The sequence below is a fragment of the Mauremys reevesii genome, linkage group 5 (assembly GCF_016161935.1).
Source record: "Mauremys reevesii isolate NIE-2019 linkage group 5, ASM1616193v1, whole genome shotgun sequence".
Taxonomy (NCBI): domain Eukaryota; kingdom Metazoa; phylum Chordata; order Testudines; family Geoemydidae; genus Mauremys; species Mauremys reevesii.
The window spans coordinates 138,316,812-138,343,955 of record NC_052627.1 but is presented as its reverse complement, the minus strand read 5'-3'; the positions used below and the strand labels follow the sequence as shown (position 1 = coordinate 138,343,955).

Sequence of the window (27,144 nt, the reverse complement as noted above, 5' to 3'; positions counted from 1 at the left end):
TCATAGGCTGCAAGGAGGTTGGTGAGAGAACTCCCACAGTCTCTGTTCAGCCTCCTGTCCTGACAGGGACCTGACTTCCCCTTCCAGGAGCTGTTCCTGTAGTGGTGGTTTGGGGGGAACCCGGGCCCGCCCTCTACTCCGGGTCCAGCCCAGGGACCCTAATGGTAGCAGTTGTTGGCAGCCAACCTTTCACTGCCAGAGTTGCTACATTTCCCTGGGCCACTTCCCCACAGCTCTCCTGCTTCTCCCTTCTTCACCCTTACCTTAGGGCTCCTTTAACGATGGTCTGAGGGTGTCTTCAGTAACCAGCCCTTCAGCCGCACTTCCTCTCCTCTGGCTCCCTGGCTCCCCTGCCTGACTGGAGTGAGCCCTTTTTATAGTAACAGCAGGGCCTTAATTAGAGTCAGGTGGTCACATTAACTGAATGGCCTCACCTGACTCTTTACAGGTTAATTAGAGTCAGGTGTTCTCATTAGCCTGGAGCAGCCCCTGCTCTGGTCAGTCAGGGAACAGAAAACTGTTAATCCAGTGGCCAGTATATCTGCCTTCAGCTATTCTGCTGTACCCAACTGGCCTGAGTCTATCACACTTTCCATGGATACGTTTCTTCTTCTCCTTCAAGGAAACCCTCCCTAGACATCGGTCCCTTGGCGGCACAGGGCGCGAGGCATCGTCACTGCTGTCCTTCTCCTCCTGGGTCTGGCCCTGGCCACGTCCCTCCTTGCTGTGACACTTCTATGTAAGTTCAACTGCAGCTCCAAGCCCAACGTTTGCCAACTTCCATACAGGCCAGCTAGCACAACTGGTGCGGGGGGGGGCACCCCCACATTTATCCTGCCTGAGCATCACCTCAGGGACTTCAGATCACATGTGGCAGCTCCACATGCTCAACCTGCACTCTCAGGGTCACGCTGGGTCCGTTCCTGACCACATATCACCAGCACGAGCCTCAGCCCCAGGCGTCCTCATGGCACCATTGAAATGCCCTACGGAGAGACCGTACAGCCCAGTGGTTCGGACACTTGTCTGGGGGCTCAGACTGCTGGGGTTAATTCCCTGCTCTGCCAAAGAGTCCCTGGCCTGGAGTCAGCGAACAGCAGAGGGAAGGAGAATGGACATCAAGAGGAAAGACAGTTCCCAAACCAATGATGCTAACAACCAAGTAGTAGGTGATACTGGCAGTAGCATGACTGTGCCTAATCGTGTGAGGAGCCCTGCGAAGCCGAGCAGAAACAACTAAGGTGTCTATGCACCAATGCAAGAAGCCTGGGAGACAAAATGGAGGAACCAGATCTACTGGTGCAGGAAGTGAAACCAGATGTTACGAGGATAACAGAAACACGGTGGAATAGTAGCTAGGAATGGAGTACAGACAATGGAGAGTATTTGCTGCTCAGGAAAGACAGAAATGAAGGTGAAGGTTGTTCAGTAGCGTTGTATATTGATGAGGACTGACTGTAAAGACATTAGAAGTGCTGGAACGGCTAAAACAGAGTGTGTTTGGGTCAATATCACTTTGGGGAAGAAAGCTACCAGAGGCTCCCCTGAGATAGTGCTTGGGGTCTGCTACACCCCCCCCCCCCCGGATTCTATCTGGATATGGATAGAGACTGCTGGAAAAACTTCAATGATATAGTATCAGAGGGGGAGCCATAGTCTGGATGTGTAAAAAGCAGCAAAGAGTCCTGTGGCACCTTATAGACTAACAGGCATATTGGAGCATGAGCTTTCGTGGGTGAATACCCACTTCGTCATATGCATTTAATAGAAATTTCCAGAGGCAGGTATAAATATGCAGGCAAGAATCAGTCTGGAGATAACGAGGTTGTTAGTTCAATCAGGGAGGGTGAGGTCCTCTTCTAGCAGTTGAGGTGAGAACACCAAGGGAGCAGAAACTGCTTTTGTAGTTGGCAAGCCATTCACAGTCTTTGTTTAATCCTGAGCTGATGGTGTCAAATTTGCAGATGAACTGAAGCTCAGCAGTTTCTCTTTGAAGTCTGGTCCTGAAGTTTTTTTGCTGCAGGATGGCTACCTTTAAATCTGCTGTGGTGTGGCCAGGGAGGTTGAAGTGTCTCCTACAGGTTTTTATATATTGCCTTTCCTAATATCTGATTTGTGTCCATTTATCCTTTTCCGTAGGGACTGTCCAGTTTGGCCAATGTACATAGCAGAGGGGCATTGCTGGCACATGATGGCGTATATTACATTGGTGGACGTGCAGGTGAATGAACCAGTGATGGTGTGGCTGAGCTGGTTAGGTTCTGTGATGGTGTTGCTGGGCAGAGTTGGCATCGAGGTTTGTTGCATGGATTGGTTCCTGAGCTAGAGTTACTATGGTGCGGTGTGCAGTTACTGGTGAGAATATGCTTCAGGTTGGCAGGTTGTCTGTGAGCGAGGACTGGCCTGCCACCCAAGGCCTGTGAAAGCGAGGGATCATTGTCCAGGATGGGTTGTAGATCACTGATGATGCGCTGGAGGGGTTTTAGCTGGGAACTGTATGTGATGGCCAGTGGAGTCCTGTTGGTTTCTTTCTTGGGCCTGTCTTGCAGTAGGAGGCTTCTGGGTACACGTCTGGCTCTGTTGATCTGTTTCCTTATTTCCTCGTGCGGGTATCGTAGTTTTGACAACGTTTGGTGAAGATCTTGTAGGTGCTGGTCTCTGTCTGAGGGGTTGGAGCAGATACGGTTGTACCTCAGTGCTTGGCTGTAGACCAGGGGTCAGCAACCCACGGCACACGTGCCGAACACGGCACACAAGCCGATTTTGAGTGGCACGCAGCTGCCTGCCATGGTCCCGGCCCCCTGCCCCACTCAGCCCCCCCGCCCACCGCTCTCCCCTGCGGGGGCAGGAGGCAGAAGATTGGTTCTGCGGCAGCCAAGCTTCCCCCTCCCCTGCTTCTTCCCCCAGCGTGGTGCTTTCCTGCCCCCCCGTCCCTGCGCCGATCAGCTGATGGCCCTTGCCAGGGGGAGGGGGAAGAGCGGCAGCGTGTACACAGCTCCGTAGGGACGCAGCCTGGGGGAAGGGGGTGGAACAGGGCACATCCCTTCCAGCCCCCGGCCGTGAGCCGCTCTGGGCAGGGGGCTGGGAGCACCCCCACGAGCAGGGCCGGCTCCAGACCCCAGCGCGCCAAGCGCGCTCTTGGGGCGGCATTTTGCCGGGAGGGCGGCAGGCAGCTCCGCCGGACCTTCCGCAGGCAGGACTGCGGACAGTCCGCTGGTCCCGCGGCTCTGGGGAACCTCCCGCAGGCATGACTGCAAGAGGTCCCCCGGAGTTGCGGGACCGGCGACCGGCAGCGCGCCCCCTGCAGCATGCCGCCCTGCTTGGGGCGGCCAAATTCCTAGAGCCGCCCCTGCCCACAAGCCGAGCCTGTAGAATTTGGTATTGGAGAGTTGTCTGGCATCCTCCTTCTGGTAGACTCCTGAGGGTCACAATGACAGTCTGGACCTATACATAGAGTGCTTCCGCCGACACGCACAGGCAGAAATAGTGGAAAAACAGCATTGCTTGCCTCATAACCTAAGTCGTGCAGAACGCAATGCCATCCACAGCCTCAGATATAACCCTGACATGATAATCAAAGAGGCTGATAACGGAGGTGCTGTTGTCAGCATGAACTGATCTGACTACCAGAAGTCAAGAAAATCATTATTTATTGGGTGATTGTGAAACAATAACTCCACGATCCAAGGATTTTATTCAGTGACAGACCTGGAAACATACAAATTACAGAGCCAGCCACACTGAGTGGCATATGGGCAGCTGTTGCTGCCACAGCCAGAAATATCACAGCAAGACAAAGCATCCCTGCGATGCACATCCCATGCAGCCCCCTCCAGTGCCCAAAGCTCCTCATCGGCAGGTGGCTGGGAAATATTCTAGCTCGAAAATTAAGGTGGCTTTCTGAGGTGCTGGGACCTGCATGTCATATCCCAGCTGGTTCATGGGCCTGCTTACAAATCCACCTGAAAGGCTCAGTGCAGTTGACATCATTCCACGAATTCCGGTAGATTGGACGGATCTCAACACAGTCTTCTCTGCCTCCAATCCCCTGATGCCAGTTGTCTGGCTGGTTCTCCGCCCAGAACCTACGGATCAGAGTGTTAATGTCTCAGTGGAGAACCACAGCCAATTCCTGAGCTCAGTTCTGCTCTGTGGACTCTGTTGTTGGCAGGGCACCAAGACACCCAGCAATGACAAGGTGAAGCGATGCAGCCCCCGGCCACCCCTCAGAGTTCTCCACAGCTCTTCTGGCCATGGTAACGAAGGGCTTCTGACGGCCGGGGGTAGCAACTGCCCGGCGCCTGACAGGCCAGCAAAGAGCCAAAGTCAGTGTGTGGCTCCAAATGCTGAGCAGCAGCAACTCGGATCTCAGTGCCCAGAACCAGAGCAGGTGGCACAGCACGTCCCAGGCACCCCCGGGATGGGAACGCAGGAACGGGGAGAGAGGGCAGCGGGGGCCAGTCATTAACTTCTCCCTGGCCCTGCTTATGGGCCTCGCCCACAGCCCCCTGAGGTCACTGCACCGACTGCAGCTGGCTCCGGCCATGGCCCCGGCCCCACAGCCTCCCCGTGCCCAGCCTGACCGAGGGGAGCGCAATCCCAAGGGGAGCGGGAATCTGCCGCTCACTCCAGACTCCCCTGGCTGCAATGAGTTGACTTGGGGCCAGATCCTCAGCTGGTGTAAATCCCTGTGGTTCATTCAAGTCAATGCCGAGTTACCCAGGGGAGGCTCTGGCCCTGGGTCTCAGTGGGCACTGAACACACACTCCGGGTTGAGGCTCCTGCTCTAAGCAAAGGGGCATTAGCAGAAATTCCTGAGAGGATTCACTGCCGTCGTGGCAGCGCCCGGGGGCCTCCCTCAGGATCGGGCCCACTGTGCCGGGTGCTGCATAGACACCAGGGGCCGTACAGACGCTGCCCGAAAGAGCTTGTGACCAAACGTGTAATAAATAATCACTTCTCTCAAGCTTTACTCACCCCCTGCTTGCGTCTGCTCTGTATTCTGTGCCATCCGCCCAGCGCCAGCTGCCTTCTGTCTCCCGGTCGGTGAGTCCAATCCAGTGATTTTGTCCCTTGGTCTCGTTGGAGAGAAACACCTGCACAACACAGTTTGCAGCATGTGCAGGTCACCCAAGAGAGGCTGCAGGATGCAGCCGCAGCTGCCTGGGCTGAACAGATTTTGGGGGAGAGGAAAGGGCATCTGGTGGTGTGAGCAGGGCACTGGGCAGCGGGAGACGTGGTGTCCTGCCCCCAACACTGTCAGTGACTAGCTGGGAGACCCTGAGGGAGCCCTGGAGCAGCTCTGTGTCTGCGTCTGCATCTGTGTCACACCAGCCCCCTGCCCTTGCAGGAGGCAAAGCTCATAGCAGAGAACTGGGTGCAAAGTCTGTCCCTGCCGGATGGTTGGATTTTCCTCCTCCGAAAGTGCCACAGGGGCCTGGGGTGAGGGCTGCAGTGGGCACGTGGGGAGAGAGGATTCTCTGAGAGGTGCATGGCCCCTTGCACACAAGCCTTCCAGATACAGGCTTCTAGATTGTCCAGCAGGAGCTCAGGCCTGGGGAGAGGGATCAAAGGGGTCCTCACTGGGAAATGCCATTGGGTTTGCAGGAAATGCTACATGGTAAGTACGGAAAATCAGAAATGAGCCTGACTCCAAATCCCCCTCCCCCGGCACCCCAGACACTGGGAAGTCCAGATCCTGGCTCTGTTCCTCTGCCCCATCTCTGCTTTTCAACTGATGAGTGAAACTCTTGAGTCAGGTTCCAAGGCTTGGCATCCCTTGTGGGATAATTTGCCACAAGACACATCACAAATTCACAACCTCAGCTGCCACCTTCTATCTCCTTCTGGTGTGAAGCAAGGCACTGACCCATTGTCCAAGCCCCTAGGAGCTTCCTGCACTCACCTGTTCTGCATGGGAGGAGACAGAGGTCAGGTGTGAGTCCTGAGACACACAGAACCGCTCGGCCTCATCCCACGGCTTCTTTTCTTGTGAAAAGTAATAGAGGTTCCCACCGTAAAACCTCCAGTCCCTGGGGAGCTTTGTCAGTACGTAACCTAGGAGCAGAGACTGAGGTGAGAAGCCCGGGCTATCGTCACAGGGACACACACAGGGAGCCCAGAGATTCTAGTGCTGCATTTCCCTTCCCCTTCAGCTGCCCCCAGCCCAGGGAACTTCTGAGTGGGTGCTCCCATTAGGCTAACGAGGCCTAGGGTGTAATTTAACGCCACACCGATCACCATGGTGTGGGCCCAGGTGCAGCCACCGGTGATTTTCAATGGAAGAGAACTCGGGGCTGGAGAAAGTGGCTGCGTTGTCAGCCTGGGAACCTGAAATCCTCCGTTCATCGTCAGCACCAGCAGAAACGGCACCAGCCAGCACTGCAGCTAGTACTTATTGCAGCGACCTTGCACTGCTGCTCGCGCTGCACTGACATTATCCAGACGGATCTGGATTTCTCCATACGCTGCACTGACATTACCCAGCTGGGCTTTCAGCTTCTGGACTCCTGCCTGCGCTTCATCCAATAGCTGCAGACCTAGAAGAAAGTCACCGTGACGTCAGTGGAGATGCAGAACACTTGATTATCAGCACGTGTGGTAGAGCAGCACCTGCAGGCCCCTGTGTGCCGGGCGCGGTACGGACAGGAGGGGACCGTCCCTGCTCTCAACAGCTCACAGTCAAAATAGACGCAAGGTGGGAGAAATAAAGGATGATTTGCCTGCTGGGGAACTGAGGTGCAGGGAGAGGTGCCCAAGATCACACAGGAAGTTTGCAGCAGAGCTGGGAATTGACCCCAGCTTTCCTGAATTCTAGCCCTGTCCCCCCAATCTCCCCAGCCACCTCTTCCCAATTGCTCCCCCCTTGTGAGCTGCGAGTGGGTCCCCTGCAGCATGGGGCAGAGCTGGGGCTGCAAGAACATCCATGGCCCCGAGCCTTAGCCCCGGGCTCCAGGCCGGGATTTTGAACAGCCCAGCGTTCAGGCGAGTTCTGTGCCGGGGTTTAGTTCAGGCCCATTTTCTGACTGGACGCTGAATAACCTGATCCATGGACGGGTTTGTATGTGCAGCCCTGTGCCAGACAGACAGACAGTTCTGAGACGTGGCCACAAGGGGGCGCTCTGCCTCCAGCAATGGGAATGTGGCAGGTACCCAAATTATTGGAGCTGCACAGGGAGGGCTCCGGGACTGGGGGGCAAATGGAGACCCACGAGTGCAGCTCCACTGACGTCCTGCTTACACCAGGGTCGGAATTCGGCCCTGTGTGTCTCATGAGCTGCATCCGTCTTTCCCGCCAATGCAACCCTGACAATACAGGGGCCAAGGTGAAAACTATGGAGCGAAGGGAGCAACAGTGAAAGGACGGAAGATGGTGACCACTAGGCATCCTGCGCAGGAGCATAGGACGGATGCAGCCAGCCTGCCACTGCCAGGAAGGGAGCTAGGAGGGAGCCTGGAGCAGCCACCCGTCCCTGGGAACAGAGCCTCCGCTGGCAGAGGAAGGTGCAGAGCAGCAGCTCGTTAGACAGGGGACGGGACCACCTGGCAGGGAAGTGTATGGAGGGGAGCAGGAGGATGCCAAGCACCCACCATCCCTGTAGGCCGGAGAGTGCTCAGCATCCAGGCCAAGGGAGGGGAGCTGACCCACCCTGATGCCTAAGACCCTCATCCTGCGACTTACTGTCTGAACCCTTTGCTGACGCGTCCGAGGCGTCGTCAGGCTGCAGAGAGACTTGGAGCTTCTGCACCGCTTCTTCAACCGCTTGCAGCTTGCTCTGTGCCCGGAGATCTAGAAATCACACGTCTGCAGGTCAGCGACTGAACCGAACTGCGGCTGGAGACCAGCCACGCGCAGAGAAGGAACATGCTCCGAGCGCGAGGCTGTTCTCTATGACGTCTTTTATTTTAATCTTGGACAGCCTCCGAGGAGGGACACCGGCACAGCCAAGGCCCCGTTCGGGGCTCTCTCCTGGTGTATGTCACAGAGCAGTGACCTGGAGCGCCGGCTTCAGACTCATGAGAGGCGGCTCCCTCCTGCTCCTCGCCCGGGCCCGGCTGCCAGGGAGACTGGCTGAACGTGCTGGGGGGAGGCGCAGCGGGAGAAGGACAGAGCCCCCCGCAGGTAACTCTGTCAGGGCAGGGAGTGCATGGTGGCCCTGGGCTGGGCACGGGGGTCGCTGGGCAGAGGAGACACGTGGGGCGGTCACGTGTCCTCCCCTTTAGATTGTGGCTCCCCAGCACGGGGAGGCGCCAGTCGTCTTTGCCACTTACTGCCCCTAAGGAACAGGGGCTTGTCTCCCCTCTCCTCCAAGACCTCTCCACTCCAGCTCCCTGCTTTCAGCTGTTCGCTGGCTCCAGGGCAGGGACTCTTTGGCAGAGCAGGGAATTAACCCAGCAGTCTGAGCCCCCAGACAAGTGTCCAAACCACTGGGCCGTACGGTCTCTCCGTAGGGCATTTCAATGGTGCCATGAGGACGCCTGGGGCTGAGGCTCGTGCTGGTGATATGTGGTCAGGAAAGGACCCAGCGTGATCCTCAGAGCGCAGGTTGAGCATGTGATGCTCAGGCAGGATGAAGTTCACCCAGCCCATCCCTGACAGGTGGTTGTCTAACCTGTCCTGAAAAACCTCCCGTGATGGGGGTTCCACAGCCTCCCCAGATGACCTGTGCCAGTGCTGGGCCATCGTTAGACTTAGAAAGTTTGTGCCAGTATCAAACCAGCAGGGCAAGATCTTACAGCTCCATTCGAACTCCCTGGAGCAGGAGATTTATTTGGGTGGAAACGTGGTCGATATTCTGCTGAAATATGTTCCCCTCCCCCAGTCGACCCAGCTGGCCTGTATGGAAGTTGGCAAACGTTGGGCTTGGAGCTGCAGTTGAACTTACATAGAAGTGTCACAGCAAGGAGGGACATGGCCAGGGCCAGACCCAGGAGGAGAAGGACAGCAGTGACGATGATGCCCCCTGCCCCGTGCCGCCAAGGGACCGATGTCTTGGGAGGGTTTCCTTGAAGGAGAAGAAGAAACGTATCCATGGAAAGTTACAGCTCAAATGCCTCTGACTGAGGAAACTCCAACCCCCCAAATCCAATACATGCTCAGCCTCCTAGTCCCTGACTGTGGTTAACAGCAACAGTGGAATGAGGCCAAATAAGGTCAGAACCGACCCGAACTCGAATGAGAAAAGTGACCCTCCCGAAATCAGGAGTGACTCTAGTGCCAGGCAGGCGTCCTGTGAGAGAGATCTGGGAGCAGGATTTCCCCCCTGCCTAAGCATTTCTTGAGAGGGACGTTTAGGGCTTGTGAATTCCAGGCCCAAAGGAGTGAGAAACTGAACCTGAAACAACTTGTGAAATATGAACTCAACGAGGCAGTGAAATGAGGGGAAATGATTCTTTGCAGGAGAAAAGTGGGGCTGACAGCAGCAGTGTGCTCAGAAGGGCTTTTCTACAGCATCCCTGTCTGATAACCCATCCCCAGGATGCTGGGCTCCTCCCTGCAAGGCAGCCAAGGGGCGAATCACAGGGCAAAGCCCGAAGACTGTGTCTCCCCTGCACATTAAAGGGAGAAGACTAGAGCTGCATTCGAGCCAGGATCTATGTGTAGACAGAAGTAAGTGTGCTCGGTGTGCTCTGGATTTGGTCCCCCTAAGGTGAACGGCAGCTGCTTGGAGACGCAAGACTGTCAGATTCTCCTCTACCTGAAAGTCTCAGCCTGCCGCACCACCTCCCTGTCTGATCTGGGCCTCAGCAATTAGCTCCACCGCTCCCCCATGGGGTGTGGTTCCTGGAACCAGCAAACAACACTCAGATGCCCAGATAATCCCCTTACATTGCAGAAGTGGCTTCTCCCACGCTAACCAAAGGGTGAAGCTGCCTCTCACTAATGTACTGAGTTTACAGTTCTCAGCCTTTCCTGAAACAGATTCTGGGAGGAGCTTCTCTGTCACTGAGCGCAGACTACATTTTTCCTTATGTTTTCATAGAATCACAGAATATCAGGGTTGGAAGGGACCTCAGGAGGGTCCTAACCCTAACCCTAACCCTAACCCTAATCCAACCCCCTGCTCAAAGCAGGGCCAATCCCCAACTAAATCATCCCAGCCAGGGCTTTGTCAAGCCGGGCCTTAAAAACCTCTAAGGAAGGAGATTCCACCACCTCCCTAGGTAACCCATTCCAGTGCTTCACCACCCCCCTAGTGAAATACTGTTTCCTAATATCCAACCTAGACCTCCCCCACTGCAACTTGAGACCATCGCTCCTTGTTCTGCCATCTGCCACCACTGAGAACAGTCTAGATCCACCTGTGATGAAGGGGAACTGCAAAAAACGGCTGCCCCAAAAGCAGAACTACGCGGCCTCAAAAAAAAAAAATGCCCAGCCATGGTGCAGGCCTTTAGAAAGCTGCAGCACAACTCCCCTGCACCCTTCCCAGGTCAATAGTCCCCTCTCAGCATTCACAGAACACAGCCGGAACATTCCCACTTCCTCACACCTGCCTGGGCAGACTCGCGTGGGAAGCGCACAAAGGGGCATATGCTACATGCTCCCAGAAGAGACCCAGGAGGTGAAGCCGTGTGAGCTTCTTGCCCTGAAGACAGTCTGCTCCATGGGAGAGGAGGCTCCCCAAAGTCCTGACTGGCTTTGTGGGGAGCAGTTCCAGAGCATCGCCCGGGGACTCCGTAACACCGTCCTCTTTGGAACCCCCTTTCAGAGAGTTGAAAGCAGCTACCAAATCCCCCCTCATTCTTCTCTTCTGCAGACTAAACAATCCCAGTTCCCTCAGCCTCTCCTCGTAAGTCATGTGCTCCAGCCCCCTAATCATTTTTGTTGCCCTCCGCTGGACTCTTTCCAATTTTTCCACATCTTTCTTGTAGTGTGGGGCCCAAAACTGGACACAGTACTCCAGATGAGGCCTCACCAATGCCGAATATAGGGGAATGACCATGATCCTCGATCTGCTGGCAATGCTCCTACTTATACAGCCCAAAATGCCGTTAGCCTTCTTGGCAACCAGGGCACACTGCTGACTCATAGCCAGCTTTTTCTTTGTCGCTGCAGAGAGCCTAGCTGAGCTCGGTGCTTAGCTGCAGCTGCCTACTGAACCTCACATCCTCACCCACAGACTCCACTTTCGTCAGCCCCGTCTCCCTGCCTGTCTCCTGACCCTTCCTGGGCGTCTTTCATGTGTTCAATCCAGAACAGCTGGATTGCACTGAAACCAAAGGGGATAAACAACCCCTGGAGCAGGCCCTTGTCCAGCTGACACCTGCACAACCAAACATAAGAATGTAAGAACGGCCAGACTGGGTCAGACCAAAGGTCCATCTACCCCAGCATCCTGTCTGCTGACAGTGACCAGTGCCAGGTGCCCCAGAGGGAATGAACAGAACAGGGAATCCATCTCCAGTTGCCCATTCCCAGCTTCTGGCAAAGAGACTAGGGACACCATCCCTGCCCATCCTGGCTAATAGCCAATGATGGACCTGTCCTCCATGAACTTATCTAGGAACTCTGTTATGGTCCTGGCCTTCACAATATCCCCTGACAATATTGTATTGACAATATCCCCACAGGTTAACTGTGAAGAAATACTTCCTTTTGTTTGTTTTGTTTGTTTGTTTTAAACCTTCACTTGGTGACCCCTAGTTCTTGTGTTATGAGAAGGAGTAAATAACACTTCCTTATTTACTTTCTCCACACCAGTCATGATTTTATAGATCTCAGTCACATCTCCCCTTAGTCGTCTCTTTTCCAAGCTGAAAAGTCCCAGTTTTATTAATCTCTCCTCATATGGCAGCTGTTCCATACCCCTAATCCCTTTTCTGAACCTTTTCCAATTCCAATATATCTGTTTTGAGATGGGGCAACCACATCTGCAGGCAGTATTCAAGACGTGGGTGTACCGTGGATTTATATAGAGGCAATAGGATATTTTCTGTCCCTTTCTTAATGATTCCGAACATTCTGTTCGCTTTTTTGAAGCCACTGCACATTGAGTGGATGTTTTCAGAGAACTGTCCATAGTGACTCCAAGATCCCTCTCTTGAGTGGAAACAGCTAATTCAGACCCCATCGTGTTATAAGTATAGTTGGGATTATGTTTTCCAATGTGCGTTACTTAGCATTAATCAACATTGAATTTCATTTGCCATTTTATTGCCTAGTCACCCAGCCAAAGCCCTGAGAGGGGCCCCTTGTGCTGGGAGCTTTAGGAAAACAGCCTGGTCCTTATCTCAGCACTTCCAGCTCCATTTGCTCCTTGTCCTTGGAGGAACAGGTTCCCTTCCCTCCCCATCCCCGAGCCCTGGGGAAAACCCTTGTCTGCTAACACAGCTACATCTCCCTGCCCCTGCTCACGGTTAGACGCGTGTGCTCGGGCAGGGAAGGGGCAGAGGGTAAGGAAAGGAGGTGTCACTGTGAAATGGGGGGATGAGAGGGAGCTGGTCCCCAGAGATGGGGGCTGTGAGGATTCGACCCTGGTGATCTCCTCCTGGGAGAGGCTGATGGTGGCAGTGAGCTGGGGAGGGGGAGCCTGGCTGGCTTTTATGGCCAGCCCATGGCACTGCGCTGCCCGGCAGGAGGCTGGGATGCTGGGCAGGGACTCCCATCTCTCCCCCTGTGCCCTTCTCCCATTGGGGACTGGCAGGGGAGAGAACGCACTGGGAAGCACTGACCGAGCACCCTCGCCCACTGCCCGTGGTGCTGTCTGGCCAGCACAAGGCTGAGCTCTGGGTTCATGGTCAGTGGAGCAAGCGATCGCTGCCCAGGATGCTCTGCAGAGACCACAAAGCCAAGGAGAGGCCAGCGGGAGTCCAGGGTCTGGTGCAGCCTCTTGTGTTTACCTTTGGGCTGGGGAGCAGCTTCCGTCATCTGCATGTTCGCATAGATATTGTCCCTGGCCATTGTCCTGCCTTCGCGCTGAGCCGAGCCCCTGATCACTGGCCTGTGGGTCCTTTCTTCAGCCTGCTGGGTTAGAGTCTCCCTCTGACAGCAGCCCTGGCCCAGAAATAGAAATGGGAAGTGATGCCGGGTGGTTGGATGAGGGAAGGAGGGGTAGTGGGAGGACTGGAGATAAGAGATGGTTGCACGGGGGAGGGAGGTGGAGGGGGGAGGGCATGGAGGGGAGAGACGGGTTGATGAGGGAAGGAGGCGTGAGGGAAGCGGATGACAGCGCTCTGTCGGCAGCGCCTGGCCATAGGTGCTGGATCTAGGGGGGCTGCCGCACCCCCTGGCTGGAGGCGGTTTCCATCACATGCAGGGTTACAGTTCGGTTCAGTGGCTCTCAGCACCCCACTATTCACATTGTTCCAGCCCCCTGGGCCCAGCCTTTCATGGCCCCCTCTTGCGGGTGGGGCTCTGGCGAGAGCGTAAAGGCATCATCCCCGTGCGCGGTGCGTGCGGTTGGCTGTCGGAGGTCGTGCAGCAGAGGGGCTGGGCCTGGGGCAGCCTGGGCCCTCTCCCCTCCTGGGATACCCCCAGCTCCGCCCAGCCATGGCATCCTGCTCTGTGTCCTGGGCCCACTTGTGTTGTGGGGCCTCCAGCGTCATCCCGCTGAAGCACGGTGAGGGGCAGGCTGGGGGCAGTGTGGGGCCAGGCCTGTGTCCTGCTCCTTGCCTCCGGACCATCACCTCTCCCCCCCGACCATGGCACCCTGGGCAGTCACCCACATTGCCCGGCCCGAAGGCCGGCCCTATCCTGGGGCATCCACGACTGTCCAAATCTGCATCTTTTTCCTATGTGTGACCATCCACGGGTGGGAGTTCTGCTGGCCAAAGAGACAGACCCTGCTCACTGCTCCGGCGGTAACATGGGATGAGAGGGGGCACGTGTGGAATCAAAGGTTAGCGTGTTACACAAGCACTCCTGGTGAGTACGAGCAGCACTGGTACAAGCAGCCAAGAGGGCACACACCCAGCGATACACAAACGTTGGTGGCTGAACGCCGACATGACTTTGTAGCGTAGACACGGCCTCAGTCGCCATCTCTGGGGCTGTACAGGAGGTTTCCAGGAAGGACAAGCAGCCTTGCTGGCTTTTTCCTCTCCACTGATCACTCCCAGTTTGTCAAGTTTTGCTGGGAAACTTCCCCAGCCAGGCTGAGTTCGCCCTCCAGCTCCCTAGGTGAGACCAGGCCCCACATGCTCAGCTCTGCTCTGGCTGCTAGTCCAGGGCTGCTGCCTGCTGGGAGGTGTCTGGGCGCTGGGCTAGGAGACGACAGTTTGGATGTTAGTGTAGTTGTGTAACCTGCACCTTGAGCCCTGCACCCCTTTGTGGGGAGGGGAAATCCTGGGACCGACGCAGCCTGACTCCTGCCTGAGGAGGATCCCGGCCAGCAGAGACCAGCCCCTCTGCAGTGACCGAGGGGTCCAGAGGCAGCTCTGACCCTGAGGATCATTCATGGAGTTTGTGAGGGCACCATCTGTTAGTTAATCATTCAGGGAAATTGTTTTGGGGATCCCCTAATCCCTGAACTGTGTCCTCAAGCCAGGGATTAAGGGTTTGCGGATTTTATAACCTGCTGCTTATTAAACCTGTGGAGGGACTTACCACCTCCTCCCACTTGTGAGTCCTTTGTGTTGTACTGAACCCAGCCAGCCACACGGCTAAACCACTGCAGAGACGATCTTGTGGTCATAGGTCATCAAAGGCCCCAACAAAGTGCGGTACCGACGGGACACTGATCTTACATTTCATACATCAGGTCCCGTGACGTGACTGGGGAAAGTCACGGGTATTAGCAGTGTTTTACCCTGTTATGATATGTTTGTCTCCTGTTTAATACAATTACTGTGTTGAATACATTGTATGTGTTTGTGTTATTTCTTGGGAGTCTCCAACGATCTGGCAAGTAAGTGGGAGTTCCCCTGTGGTAAGAATTTTCCGCCCAAGCTGCCCTGGTGACCCTGCCAGGAAGGAGCAAGGGGGGTGGAGGCACCGCCAAATAAATTCCTAGGGGAAAATAAAGAAGATTCACCCTGCTGAGGGGGTGGCGGGATCCAGGAGAACCCAGACCTGTCCATCAACTCCTGTAAGCCAACTGGCATTAAAGAAGGTGACCAGGTGGAGCGGGGGCGCTACATGGGAATTGCTGCTGGCCAGATGGGGCTTTGGACTGGTGTTTGCTGAGGAGATTCTGAGGTGCTGGGTGGGGACGGAGAGGCCGCCATTCTCCTCAGGCCCCGGAGAGTCCAGAGGGGGGACACATACATTTGGAGCCTCCCCCCTCCCACAGAGACTGGGACATGATCAGTGTGAGGTCAGAGGGGAATGCTCGGAAGGTGTGGCCCAAACTCCACACGTGAGTGTTGTGTTGTTACCTTGCACTGAAGTACATGCAACAGCAACAGCACCGGGAGTCTCTGTAAGGAACCCCACAGATTTACTGCAGGACCGCGCTGCTGAGGGGACTGAAAAGTGTCCCGCATACTGTCTGTGAGGGGCTGTGTGTGTGTTAAACGTTCGCTCACTAAGAAATTGTCTGGGACTCTCTGAGCTGACTGGCAGCTGTCGTTAACCCCTACAGGCAGGGGCTGGTACCGTAGCTCTGAGCTTCAATTCTGTGCAATACTTTTCTTTTTTAAAGCCCTGAAAAGACAGAGCTCAGGCCTGCGCTTCAGCCGGGAGTTGTGCTGAGGGGCAGGGAAGGGGGTGTCACAGTTACACATAATTCTGCCTCCGCCTCCCCCAGCCCATTGCATCTCTGTGCCCTGCTGCAGCATCGCCACTGGCCCAGCACGGCCTGACTCCTGGCAGCGGCTTCCCCCTCCCCTGCCAGGTGGGTGGTGTCAGGGGCGGGCTGGCCTTTTAGGGGATTTGGGTTAAGCCCCATCAGTGTGCAGTTAGCCCCCACCCCAGTGATGGTTTGGGAAGCTGGCTGGATCAGACATCACGTGATGGTAGCCTGGGGTAGGGGCAGGGCTGCTTGTAAAATGGAGCCTGCTGTCTCACAGAGGGGAGACAAGGGGCTCGGAAAGACATAGGGGGCTGGTGGGTGAGGCCCAGAACCTTGCAAGGGGCTGGTAGAGCTCCCTCACTCAGGGAGAGCTGGTGCCTGGTGCCCTGATAGATGGGTAAAGGGCAGAAAGAGACCTGTGGAGGATCCAGAGGGGATCCTGGGAGCACCTTCCCCCACACCAGCCAGAGGGAAAGGCCTGGCTGGAGCTACCTGAGTGAGGGCCAGGAGCCAACCCTTAAGGCCTGGTCATCACTGCAGAAGAGGGACATTAACTCAGAGACTCATAAAACCATCAAGTTAGAAGAGACCACAAGGGTTGTCTAGTCTAACCTTGCCAAGCTGCCAGGTTTGCTGTGTCTAAACCATCCCAGACAGTCAGAGAGCCTTTGAAACCCTCCAGTGAAGGAGCTTCCACAACCTCTGTCATAAACAGTTAGTTAAGGGTTAAGGTTTTTTTTCTACCTGTAAAGGGTTAACAAGCAGTATCTGTGGACACCTGACCAGAGGACCAATCAGGGACAAGATATTTTCAAATCCCTGTGGAGGGAAGTTTTTTTTTCTGAGAAGGTTGATCAGTAGTTGGAAGAGGGGTTGGATTGGTAGGATCATGCTGCTTAGTCTTTTCTAATTCCAGAGCCTGCCGGTGGGCCTCCCTCTGGATCTCCATTTCTCTGTCTTTTAACTGCATTTGTCTCATGTGCTCAGCCTCCTTGGCTTTGTGGTCCGCTTCTTGTTTCTCCATCTCCCTCTTGTGGGCAGCTTCCTCCTTGACCATTTCTACCCTCATTAGTTCTATTTGCAACCTAGCAAGTTCCAGTTTGTCAGCTGTTTCACTGCCACTCATGATTGTGTGTCTTCTGGTGCTGGCCACACCCCTCTGCAGTCAGTGATATTTCTGGGTGGTTTGGTAGTGCTGGTCACACCCCTCTGCAGTCAGTGATCTGTCTGTGTTGCTTGCTTCAGTTCCTAACCCTGTCTATCATTGACTAAACAAAGAAAAATCAAATGTATTGTTTTGCAAATTGTGTTCTGCGGGAATGACTGTGCTTTTGACTGAGAAAGAAAAAAAAATTTCCCCCTCCTCCCAAGAGCAAGACAAACCGGTTTAACCAGTGTCTCTCGCCCTTGCTAAGTAGCTCTCAGTATGGGGTCTCCTGAAAGAAAGGCTTGTCAGAAAACCTTACCCCTCCTTTTCCTCCAAGGTGCTTTTTGAAGCAACCAGAAAGAAAACAAAAAGAAAAAATCCTTCTCTAACAAAGTATGTCAGAGGACTGTATTTCCTCCAGCTAAACCTAGCTGAAAAACTGCTCCAAAAAACAATCTCCCCCTCCTTGCTCCCAAGAAGGTGGAAAACCTGTCTTGCAACTCTCTCTCTCTCTCTCTCTCTCTCTCTCTCTCTCTCTCTCTCTCTCGCAATTGCTAAGTACCCTCTCAGCAGGGTGTTCCTTGTAACAAAAGGCTGGTTAGAAAAACTGTATTCCCTTCAGCCAACCTAGCTGAAACTCCTTCTAACCCTGAAAGCTGCTTTAAAACTCGCTTTTGGTAGAAAAGCCTTGCCTCTGTATGGCTCCAAATGCTGTTAAGTGGACTGATGAGTGTCAGAAAGCCTTTACCCAGCTTAAGGCGACGCTCATGTCTGACCCTGTGTTAAGGGCCCCGGACTTTGACAAACCCTTCCTAGTAACCACCGATGCATCTGAACGTGGGGTAGGAGCAGTTCTAATGCAGGAAGGACGGGATCACAACTTCCATCCTGTCGTATTTCTCAGCAAAAAACTGTCTGAGAGGGAAAGCCACTGGTCCATCAGTGAGAAAGAATGTTACGCCATTGTGTATGCCCTGGAAAAGCTACGACCATACGTTTGGGGACGGCGGTTCCAGCTACAAACCGACCATGCTGCGCTAAAGTGGCTTCATACTAACAAGGGAAACAACAAGAAACTTCTCCGCTGGAGCTTAGCTCTCCAAGACTTTGATTTTGAAATTCAGCACATTTCAGGAACTTCCAACAAAGTTGCTGATGCACTCTCTCGTGAAAGTTTCCCAGAATCAAGTGGTTAAAAAGTGTTCTTCACATGTTTACATGCTTAGTAGTATATGTAATACTGCATGTGTTTTAGTAATCTGTTTATTTTACAGTTCTAGGAGGAAATCACTGCCAGTGGTTCCCACTGTTGGCGATTTGGGGGGCGTGTCATAAACAGTTAGTTAAGGGTTAAGGTTTTTTTTTCTACCTGTAAAGGGTTAACAAGCAGTACCTGTGGACACCTGACCAGAGGACCAATCAGGGACAAGATATTTTCAAATCCTGTGGAGGGAAGTTTTTTTCTGTTCTTTGTTCTCTTAGAGAGTCTCTCTTGGGAGTTGAGGGAGTCCAGACATCTTAATCAAGTCCTCCCAGGTTTCTGCAATAAATTCTTCTATTCAAGCTAGTGAGTATTTCTGTATTTGCAATTCTGTGTTTTGCTATAGAATTTCTTGAATTCTGTACTGTTATTGCTTTTACTGAGAAAGAAAGGAGGGGGAATTCTCTCCAGAGACTGATAAGTTTAGATCCTGTGTAATGTTCCATCTTGGTTACAGAGACAGTTACTTTCTTTTTAGTCTTTAATACATCTTTTCTGTAAAGGACTTGGTTGATCTTTCCTTGGGTGGATTCTCAGGGAAAAGGGAGGAGGGAGGCATCCCTCTGTAGTTGGATCCCGGTATCTCTCCTAGGGAAGGGAGGGGGGAGGAAGCAGGGGAGAATGGTTTATTTCTCCTGAGTGTAAGAACTCCATGGATTTGGGGCTCTTGGGATCCCCAAGGATTTTGGGGAAGGACTGTGTCCCAATACACGTACCTTATTGGGTGGTGGCAGCTTTTACCAGATCTAAACTAGGATTTAAGTTTAGATAAATTCATGCAGGTCCCCATCTTGGAACCCAACAGCTCTAAGTGGGGGTGAGACCTATGACAACCTCTCTAGGCATCTGTTCCATTGTCCTCCTATTGTTACAGTGAGGAAGTTTGTCCTGGGATTTAATCTCGATCTGCTGTGCTGTAGTTTGAACTCATTGCCCGTCGTCCTGCCATCTGTGGCAAAAGAGAACAACTTTTCTCCATCTTTCTTATGTCAATCTTTCAAGTGTTTGAAGCCTGCTGTCATATCCCCCCTTAGTCTCCTCTTTTCCAAACCAAAATACCCAGTTCCTTCAGTCTTTGCTGAGATGACTTGCATTGCATTCCATCCCTCTGACTATCTGTGTCCACCTCTGGATACTCTCCAGTTTCTCTACATCCTCTCTATACATTGGTGACCAGAATTGGACACAGTACTCCAGCTGAGGCCTACCCAGCACTGAGTAGAGTGTTACTGTCACCTCCTGTGACTTGCATGCGAGGCCTCTGTTATTGCAACTTAAAACTGCATTTGCTTTTTCTGCAACAGCATCGCATTGCTGACTCATGTTGAGGTTGGGATCCACCACAACTCCCCGATCCTTCTCAGCTGTGCTGCTGCCAAACCAGCTTCCCCCCATTCTGTATTTTTGCATTTGGTTGTTCTTCCCTATGTGTAGCACATAATGTTTGTTTTGTTGAATTTCATGTTGTTGTCTATAGCCCAGTTCTCCAACTTTGCAAGATCCCTCTGAATTTTAGCTTTATCCTCCAAAGTGTTGCAACCCTTCCCTCCTAGCCTTGTGTCATCTGCAGACTCTATCCGTGTGCTCTCCATACCTACACTCAGTGTATGGGGAGATTTTGGCAAACCAGTGAAGTGCCTGAAACCAATCTGGCTTAGTGCTAAAAGCAGGGCGTAAAGTGGTTATGCAGCAGGCTTAGCTTGACCACGGAAGGAGAGGATGGGGGTTTGGGTGCCACAGAAAGGGCAGCTTGACCCCATGTCCTTCCTGATAAGAACTGTGTTGAAGTTGCTGATGCAGGCAATTTAGAGGAGCAGGATGTGCCCTCAAGAATGTGTGTGACAGGGTCTCAAGGCTGCAAACTCTGGGAAAAACCCACACCTGGTTATTCCATAATCAGAAGGAAGCCTCTTGCTGGGCCATTGGAATTGCTTGCTGAACAAGTTTTCTTTAAGGGACATGTCATTGTGTTATAAATAAGGGGAAAAACTTTGAGGTAGGGGGACTCTTCAGGACTGGTCTCTCCCTCGGGATGCATCTTGTGTTCCCCACCGGCAGACAGGCTGCCGCTGTGCCACTTGAGAGCCACACTCAGCCAGGAGAGGGGGAAGAAATTCTGGATCCTTTGTGGTTTTGTTGTTATTGTTTTTTTTGTTTTTGGTAACAAAATAGCAGATAAGAGCTGTAGTAAAAGAAATAAGGAAAAAAGACAGTGCCTCTCTGGAGCAACAGCAGGGGTGAGGTGCACGCAAAAAAAGAGGCAACATTAGAAACACTGAGCCTTAAGGTGGCTCTGAGTAATCAGATTGTACTTTGATGAAGGTCCATGAAAACTCTGTGAGCACAAAAGAAACAGTTACACCTTATGTAAAAGTTGATATGGTTAATATAATGTTATAGAAGTAAAACTATGAAAGGAAGGTGCATTTTTCCCCAGGACATGTTCACTGTATATTGTAGAAGGGGTAAAAGAAATGCAAACAAAACATGCTACTTAATTAAAATCCTATTAGAGCTCTAAAGGGAGCCACAATAGGTTGTGTTTTCTTTTTCAGCTGGCTGGGTGTTCTGGAAACAGGAGGTGAAAGTAAAAAGAAATCAAAACTCGGGTGGAAGTTGATTTTGTCCCTTTTAAGACAAGGTCTCTGAGCTGCTGATGGCTTTGGAGGCAAAAGCAAGCCAGAAAGCGTCTGTGTTAATGCAAATCACCTAACTGATAGAGGAAAGAGAGAACTGTCCATAAATGGCACTACAAAGGAGCTGTAGATAATGAATATGCCTGGTCAGCAAACAAACTACCTGAAACCAAAAGGCTCAAATTATAACCCTCCAGAGGAAGGTGGAAAATGAAGTCAAACCTAAAAATATGAGAGGGAAAGGTTAACCCCAAGTAGGAAAAAATATCCTTTTTCTGTGTGTATGCAGTGCTGAAATCTGAAGACAGGTACGAAAGGGGTCTGCTTATATGCATGATACCCCTACCTTTTAATTCACCAAAACCCCAAGGATATAATTACATTAAAAAGCCTATGCAAAGATTTCAAGAGAACATTGAACACACTGGCCTCAAAAACAAATTGTCTAAATAAAAGACATGGTATAACAAGATACTTTTAATAGACTTGATCTTAATATTAAACACTGGGATAAATTTAAAGTTAATAAGTACCCCTGTAACAATGTATAGTGTATATGATTTTTGGAAAAACCTTTAAGGTCATATGGTATTGATGCTTCTCAGCTATTACCTGTGAACACACTTAAAGCTTAGCACAGCAGAGAAACATTGCAAACTTGGTCTGGTGTATAAGAAGGCAAACCGAGGTGCACCACCTCATGAATGTAATGACTGAACAAGGACTCCTCGTTGTTTTTGCTGATACAGACTAACATGGCTACCACTCTGGAACCTGTCACCATGCAAGGCACTGAATTCAGCCGTGTGAAGTGGAAATCCATCAACTTCATGAAAAAACTCGTGCAGATACAGACAGACATCATCTTCCTTTCCAAACACAAAGAAATGGACATAATACCAAAGGACTGAAGGTAAAGAATCCATTACAATCAACACACCACACAGACTATGGTGAGAGATTGTGCCACACTCTCAAAGAAACTGCGGAACCACCTGATCAACATCCTATACAGCAAACCAGAGAGGAACAAGAATGAACTATTATCTCCTTAGACTGACCTCACCCTTGGTAAAGCAACCCCCATCCTGTCACGTATTTATACCTGCTCCTGTATTTTTCACTTCATGCATCTGAGGGAGTGGGCTCTAGCCCACAAAAGCTTATGCCCAAATAAATGTGTTAGTCTCTAAGGTGCCACAAGGACTCCTCATTGTTTATGCTGATACAGACTAACATGGCTGCCTCTCTGAAACCGGTGGGATAAGAATTCCACCTAAACCCTTAAAAGGTAGGAGCCACTGAAACCTGGCCTGCCTATAGAACAAAACCACAGGAACGTATGGGGGTAATTCCTCTTTGTTGCCAGCAATCAGCAAGGATATTTGTAAAAGGAAGGGATGTTTTAAGCAATAATCTGCCACCCCAAAAGGGGTAGAAATACATACTTTTTGTCTTTCAGAAAATCAGGAAAAGCTGGTACCAGCTGAGGAGCAACCCAGAATACCATGGATCTATTGTTGCGACAAAGATTGTGTCTTGTGTTTTATGTTTTATGTTTTGTCTTGTGTTGTTTGTCTTGTTGCTACCATTGTTCTGTACTGTGTTACAATAAAAAAGAAAATACTGCATTAGGCAGAAAAGGCTTAACAACCATTTTAACTGTATTTCCAGAAACCAATGTTGCAGAAGGGTGGAGGTCAAGAAACATCAGCCTGTTAACAGGGAAACATCCTGAGGGGTGGTAAAGGCACATTTAAAGGCAAAATATGCATGAGATACAGGGTTTATCTGTTGGGGGGAATAAAAGGATGAATATAAAAAAAAATTTAAGGCACAGAGTGAAATTACCAAGGGAAAAAGAGTATGGAAAAACATTGGTTACTCAATGACTAAGACTTGCCAATTGTTACTTCTTAGTCAACTTGCAGCATGCAAGCCCAGCTGAATGCACCTGGGTGTCGTATGACACTGGATGTAAGGAAAGAAAAGCCATTGCCACACCTTCCCTGATTACTATAAGGGGCAGTACAGTAACGGCCCAGTGAAGGCAGAGCTGCCCTAATACTATCTCAATGTGAACTACTGAAGGTTATTGGAGTTCCCTGGCAGCCGGGGCGGTGGGCAGCCTACAGAAAAGGACCCCAAGAAATGCATTGAACTGCTTTGGGTGGAACTGGGTTAGAAGTTGGAGTGCTGGATGCTACTAGCATAGAAGTATTGGCAAACAAACCAAGTTATGTTCATAAAGTAAATCATAATCTGTATGAGAATAAATGTTTCTGTCATATTGTAGCAGATGTGAGTTTGACTTTCATGTACCCGAATTTCAATATAGTCAGTTAAAAGTGTCTTATACTTTGTATTCTATTGTAACACCTGTACCTCTTGGAATGGATTTAACTGCCTTACAGACATTGCTTGTACACCCTGATTTACAGAACCAGCTAGATACTGCAAAACAGGAAGGACGCAGAGTCATGGTCACCGTGCATCAGAATGCCGATGAAATTAAACAGGTATTTGCCAGAATTGGCCAAGACCTGTCACACCACTGGTGGGAAGTGTTATTGGGATGGTCCCCCACTGGCACATCCTGAATTTGGCCCTACACCCCATCATAGTAATCTTGGGGTCCCAGTTAGTAGTGGTTTTTGTTACCAGCCAAATGACATGCTGGACCTGGCGCAAAATCCAGCAGTTGCAAGTCCCCCGACAGATAAGTCAGTGGCTACTGCCACCGGCACTCGTACTCCCGGGAAAGGAGGTTAAAACGATCACTTGTCAGCTGCTATGCTGGTGTGCTAAGTATGGGATGCCAACAAGAAGATAATTTGCTCAGTTTCTGTTAAGAGCCTTGAGCTTTCGTTGGATCTCAAGGCAGGTACATCCGGAAAAGGTGTGGTGGCGAGGATGTAAAGGCCCCCTTGGGTGAAAGGTGACCTTTAAAGAGGGGAACTGTATGGGGAGATTTTGGCAAACCAGTAAAGTGCCTGAAACCACTATGGCTTATTGCTAAAAGCAACCAAGTCAGCAGGCTGTAAAGTGGCCATGCAGCAGACTTAGCTTAACCAAGGCAGGAGGGGAGGGGGTTTTGGGTGCCACAGAAAGGGCACTTAACCCCATGTCCTTCCTGAGAAGAATTGTGTTGAAGTTGCTGATGCATGCATTTTAGAGGAGCAGGATGTGCCCTCAGGAACGTGTCTGACAGGCTCTCAAGGCTGCTAACTCTGGGAAAAAGCCACACCTGGTTAATCCATAATTAGAAGGAAGCCTCTTGCTGGACCATTGAAATTGCTTGCTGAACAAGTTTTCTTTAAGGGACATGTCGTTGTATTATAAATAAGGGTGAAAAGTTTGAGGTAGTGGGACTCTTTGTGATGTCCTGTTGTGCCAGCCATCTAGCAGTCGGACAGTCACGTCTCCCCTGATTTATTTACTGACACCACCTCGCACAGAGTAAACGTTACCAAGAGCTTTCGGTTGAAAGAACCCCGGGTAACACCAGGTCATTACTGAAGTTGTTAAACAACACTGGATCTAGAACTTGAGTTAACAAACTTGAGGTAAAATCCTAGTGAAGACAAGGCAGTGTGTAGTTTTCATATGAGTTGTTAGCAGGTCAAGTTAAAGCCTGTGGAAGTGCCTAATAACTAACGTGACAAATATGACCTACCTTGTCTCCATGACGTTTTAGCTTGAATTAAGGGCAAACCTTTCTTCCCATCCAGATGAGACCATCCAGAGCTCAGGAGCGCTGCAGGGGACTGCTTAGCATGGCGAGAAAGACTTTCAGTTAATATTAGAATCTTTTGGTTAAACCCAAATGACAAAATCTCCTGCCACACAGAGTACAAAGAGATCCCGAATGCATGTTATCTTGACGTTAACACTAGGCTGGGGCGGAACTTGGTTTTAACAGGAACCCCCCCTTTCCTCCTCTGAAAATATTTCTCACGTTGGCTGAGGATGGAAGCTATCTTAGAAAAACCTCCCGATGCAGTAGGGCTGGGTTCTGCCCTGCTAATCCACACTGGGTTATACCGTCCTCCACAAGCAGCCTCACTCATTTGAAGGGGACCAGCTGCAAATTAAAGGATTTCTCATATTGAGTAAAATTGGCAGAATCTCACCCTCTGGCTTGGTCTACACTACAGAATTAGACACTGCGGGTTTCAAAGTTAAAACCAAAGCCATGAGAGTGTTGAAGAATAGTCACTATGTCAAATGTTATCGATTCCAGGATTTGGAATGCCGGAGTGAGAGGTTCTGAGAGCAGGGCTGCTTCATGGCCCAATTCTCCTATACACTTAGCCAAATATTGCTGACCCACAGCATTAAGTACCCCCAAACTAGCTCCCATTTGCCTAATAAGATTGCTCCCAAATCTCGCTTCTTCCTCTTGATTACTGAAGAAGTTGGAGGCAACACTCCCTTAAGCCACACTCTCCCCCACAAAAGCAGCAGAGAGATATAATGGGCACAAGGGGCACACAGTGTGGCAATCGATAATTGAGTTTGCATGATTGTTTTACAGAGTATTGCAGATTTATCATCAGATTTCTAGTTATATCCTTCTTTACCACAAATGGTCCTACTTGGTACCTGGAGGGTGATGTCATTACTTGCATCTCTCCCAACCCTAAGTTCGAAAGGAGCTTCAAATGTCCATTCTCCGTAATGGTTCAGGGAAAAATTCAATGTCAATGTATTAGAACATAACGTAGCAAACTGAATATTAACATCTTCAACTGGACAAAATTTATATTTAATTTACTCTGTCTTGGAAATATCATAGTTAAACTCATGGTAAGTACAATTCAAGTTCAGCACCATGACATCATGATTAGGCCATTTTACATGGATATTCCCAGATTTTATCAGAGCATCTTGATGATGCATTATGAGAGACAAAGATATTTCTCCAGGTGATACCACAGATGGGGATATGACATTTAGTAAAGTGCATCTTGTGAGGTCCCTAGAAGAGTTAGAAAAAGTCTTTGTGCCATACACATTCTGGGAGAGATTAGTGTATAGGGCCAAACCCCTGGGTTGAATTCTGCAGATGTTTGGTGACAGCTGGACAGCACAATCCCTTTGATTTACATGCAGATAACGTGGCCCATTCCTTTTCCTCATCTCTTATTTCTCTTCCAAATCTCATCCCTTTTCTTAGCCCTATGCCTCTGTTCTTCTTGGTCTTGCTGTAGCTCTCCATCCACGTCTCCAATCCCAATGCAAGGCGTCAGAGCAAAGACTGAGGGAAATGGGCACGTTTGGTTAGGAAAAGAGGAGATTAAGGGGCGATCTGATAGCAGTCTTCAGACACTTGAAAGATTCCCTCCCCATGCTGAACTCTGGAGTACAGATGTGGGCACCCCCATGAAAGACCCCGTAAGTTTATATTTCACCAGCTTAGATACAAAACTTCCCCAAGGCACTAATTCCTTTTCTTGTCCTTGGACGGTATTGCTGCCACCCCCAAGTGATTTAAACAAATATTCAGGGAGGGACCACGTGGAGCCCTATCCCCCGAAAAAATATCCCCCCAAGCCCCTTCAGCCCCTCTCCTGCGGGGCTTGAGAATAATATACCAACCAATCGGTTAACAAACTGAGCACAGGCCAACCCCTATGGAGTTTAGGACATTAAAAATTAATTAGGTTCTTAAAAGAAGAATTTTATTTTTAAAAAAACAAAAGAATGTCACCTGCAAAAATCAGGATGGAAGGAACTTTTTACAGGGTAATAAAAAGATTTAAAAGACAGAAAATTCCCCTATAGGCTCAAATTCAAAGGTACAAAAAAAAAACCCAACCAGGAATAAAATTGCCTCTTAGCATAGGGAAAATTCAGAAGCTAAAACAAAAGATAATCTAACACATTTCCTTGCTATAACTTACAATTTCTGTAATTTTAGATGCATCACTTCAGGATCTTTTGGGAGCTGGTTTACCTGCTTGGTCTCTCTCTCTGTCCTGAGAGGGAACCAAAAAAACAGAGCATCAACAAAACCTTCCTCGCCCCACCCCGATTTGAAAGTACCTTCTTTCCACTTTGGTCCTTCTGGTCAGGTGCCAACTAGGTAATTGAACTGATTAAAGCCTTACAGGTAAGTGATCCAGTATCTCTGGCCAGGAGGGATTTTTGTTACTGCACACATGAGGGTTGTTACCCTTCCCTTTATATTTATAATAGTTATCATAAAAAAAGATGGAGAAAAGTTGTTAGTAGTACGCGGCTCGATAGTATTCATTACCATGTATTTTGGCAGGTTTCCATGCCCCCTTTAGGGCTAATGTCCTGCCCTCCATTCCCATTTCCGTTGGTGTCGACATTTGGCGCCATCGGCTATTTTTTTTTAAGGTTTGAATGGGGGAATGTTGCATGCTTGTGCTTTGGTACATTTGGTTGATTATTTAG

At 50.7% G+C, this 27,144-nt stretch overlaps 1 protein-coding gene across 1 annotated transcript; it reads right to left on the bottom strand.

The window, feature by feature from the left end:
* Window positions 1-3,659: 3,659 nt before the first annotated feature.
* LOC120406481 (C-type lectin domain family 4 member F-like) lies at window positions 3,660-24,552 on the bottom strand. The gene is made up of 8 exons (XM_039541373.1): window positions 24,395-24,552; window positions 12,844-12,997; window positions 8,886-9,005; window positions 7,682-7,789; window positions 6,483-6,539; window positions 5,906-6,057; window positions 4,978-5,096; window positions 3,660-4,085 (listed from the first exon to the last, which is right to left on the bottom strand). The coding sequence occupies exons 2-8, from the start codon at window positions 12,902-12,904 to the stop codon at window positions 3,923-3,925; spliced, it is 780 nt and encodes a 259-aa protein (XP_039397307.1). The 5' UTR covers window positions 12,905-12,997; window positions 24,395-24,552; the 3' UTR covers window positions 3,660-3,922.
* Between the last annotated feature and the right edge of the window lie 2,592 nt (window positions 24,553-27,144).

Coding starts and splice junctions, on each gene's coding strand:
- LOC120406481 (XM_039541373.1), bottom strand. CDS start 12,904: ATGGCCAGGGACAATATCTATGCGAACATGCAGATGACGGAAGCTGCT. Junction 9,006..12,843: donor AGCTGCTCCCCAGCCCAAAG/GTAAACACAAGA, acceptor TTCTCCTTCAAG/GAAACCCTCCCAAGACATCG. Junction 6,058..6,482: donor GAAGCTGAAAGCCCAGCTGG/GTAATGTCAGTG, acceptor CTCTGCTCCTAG/GTTACGTACTGACAAAGCTC.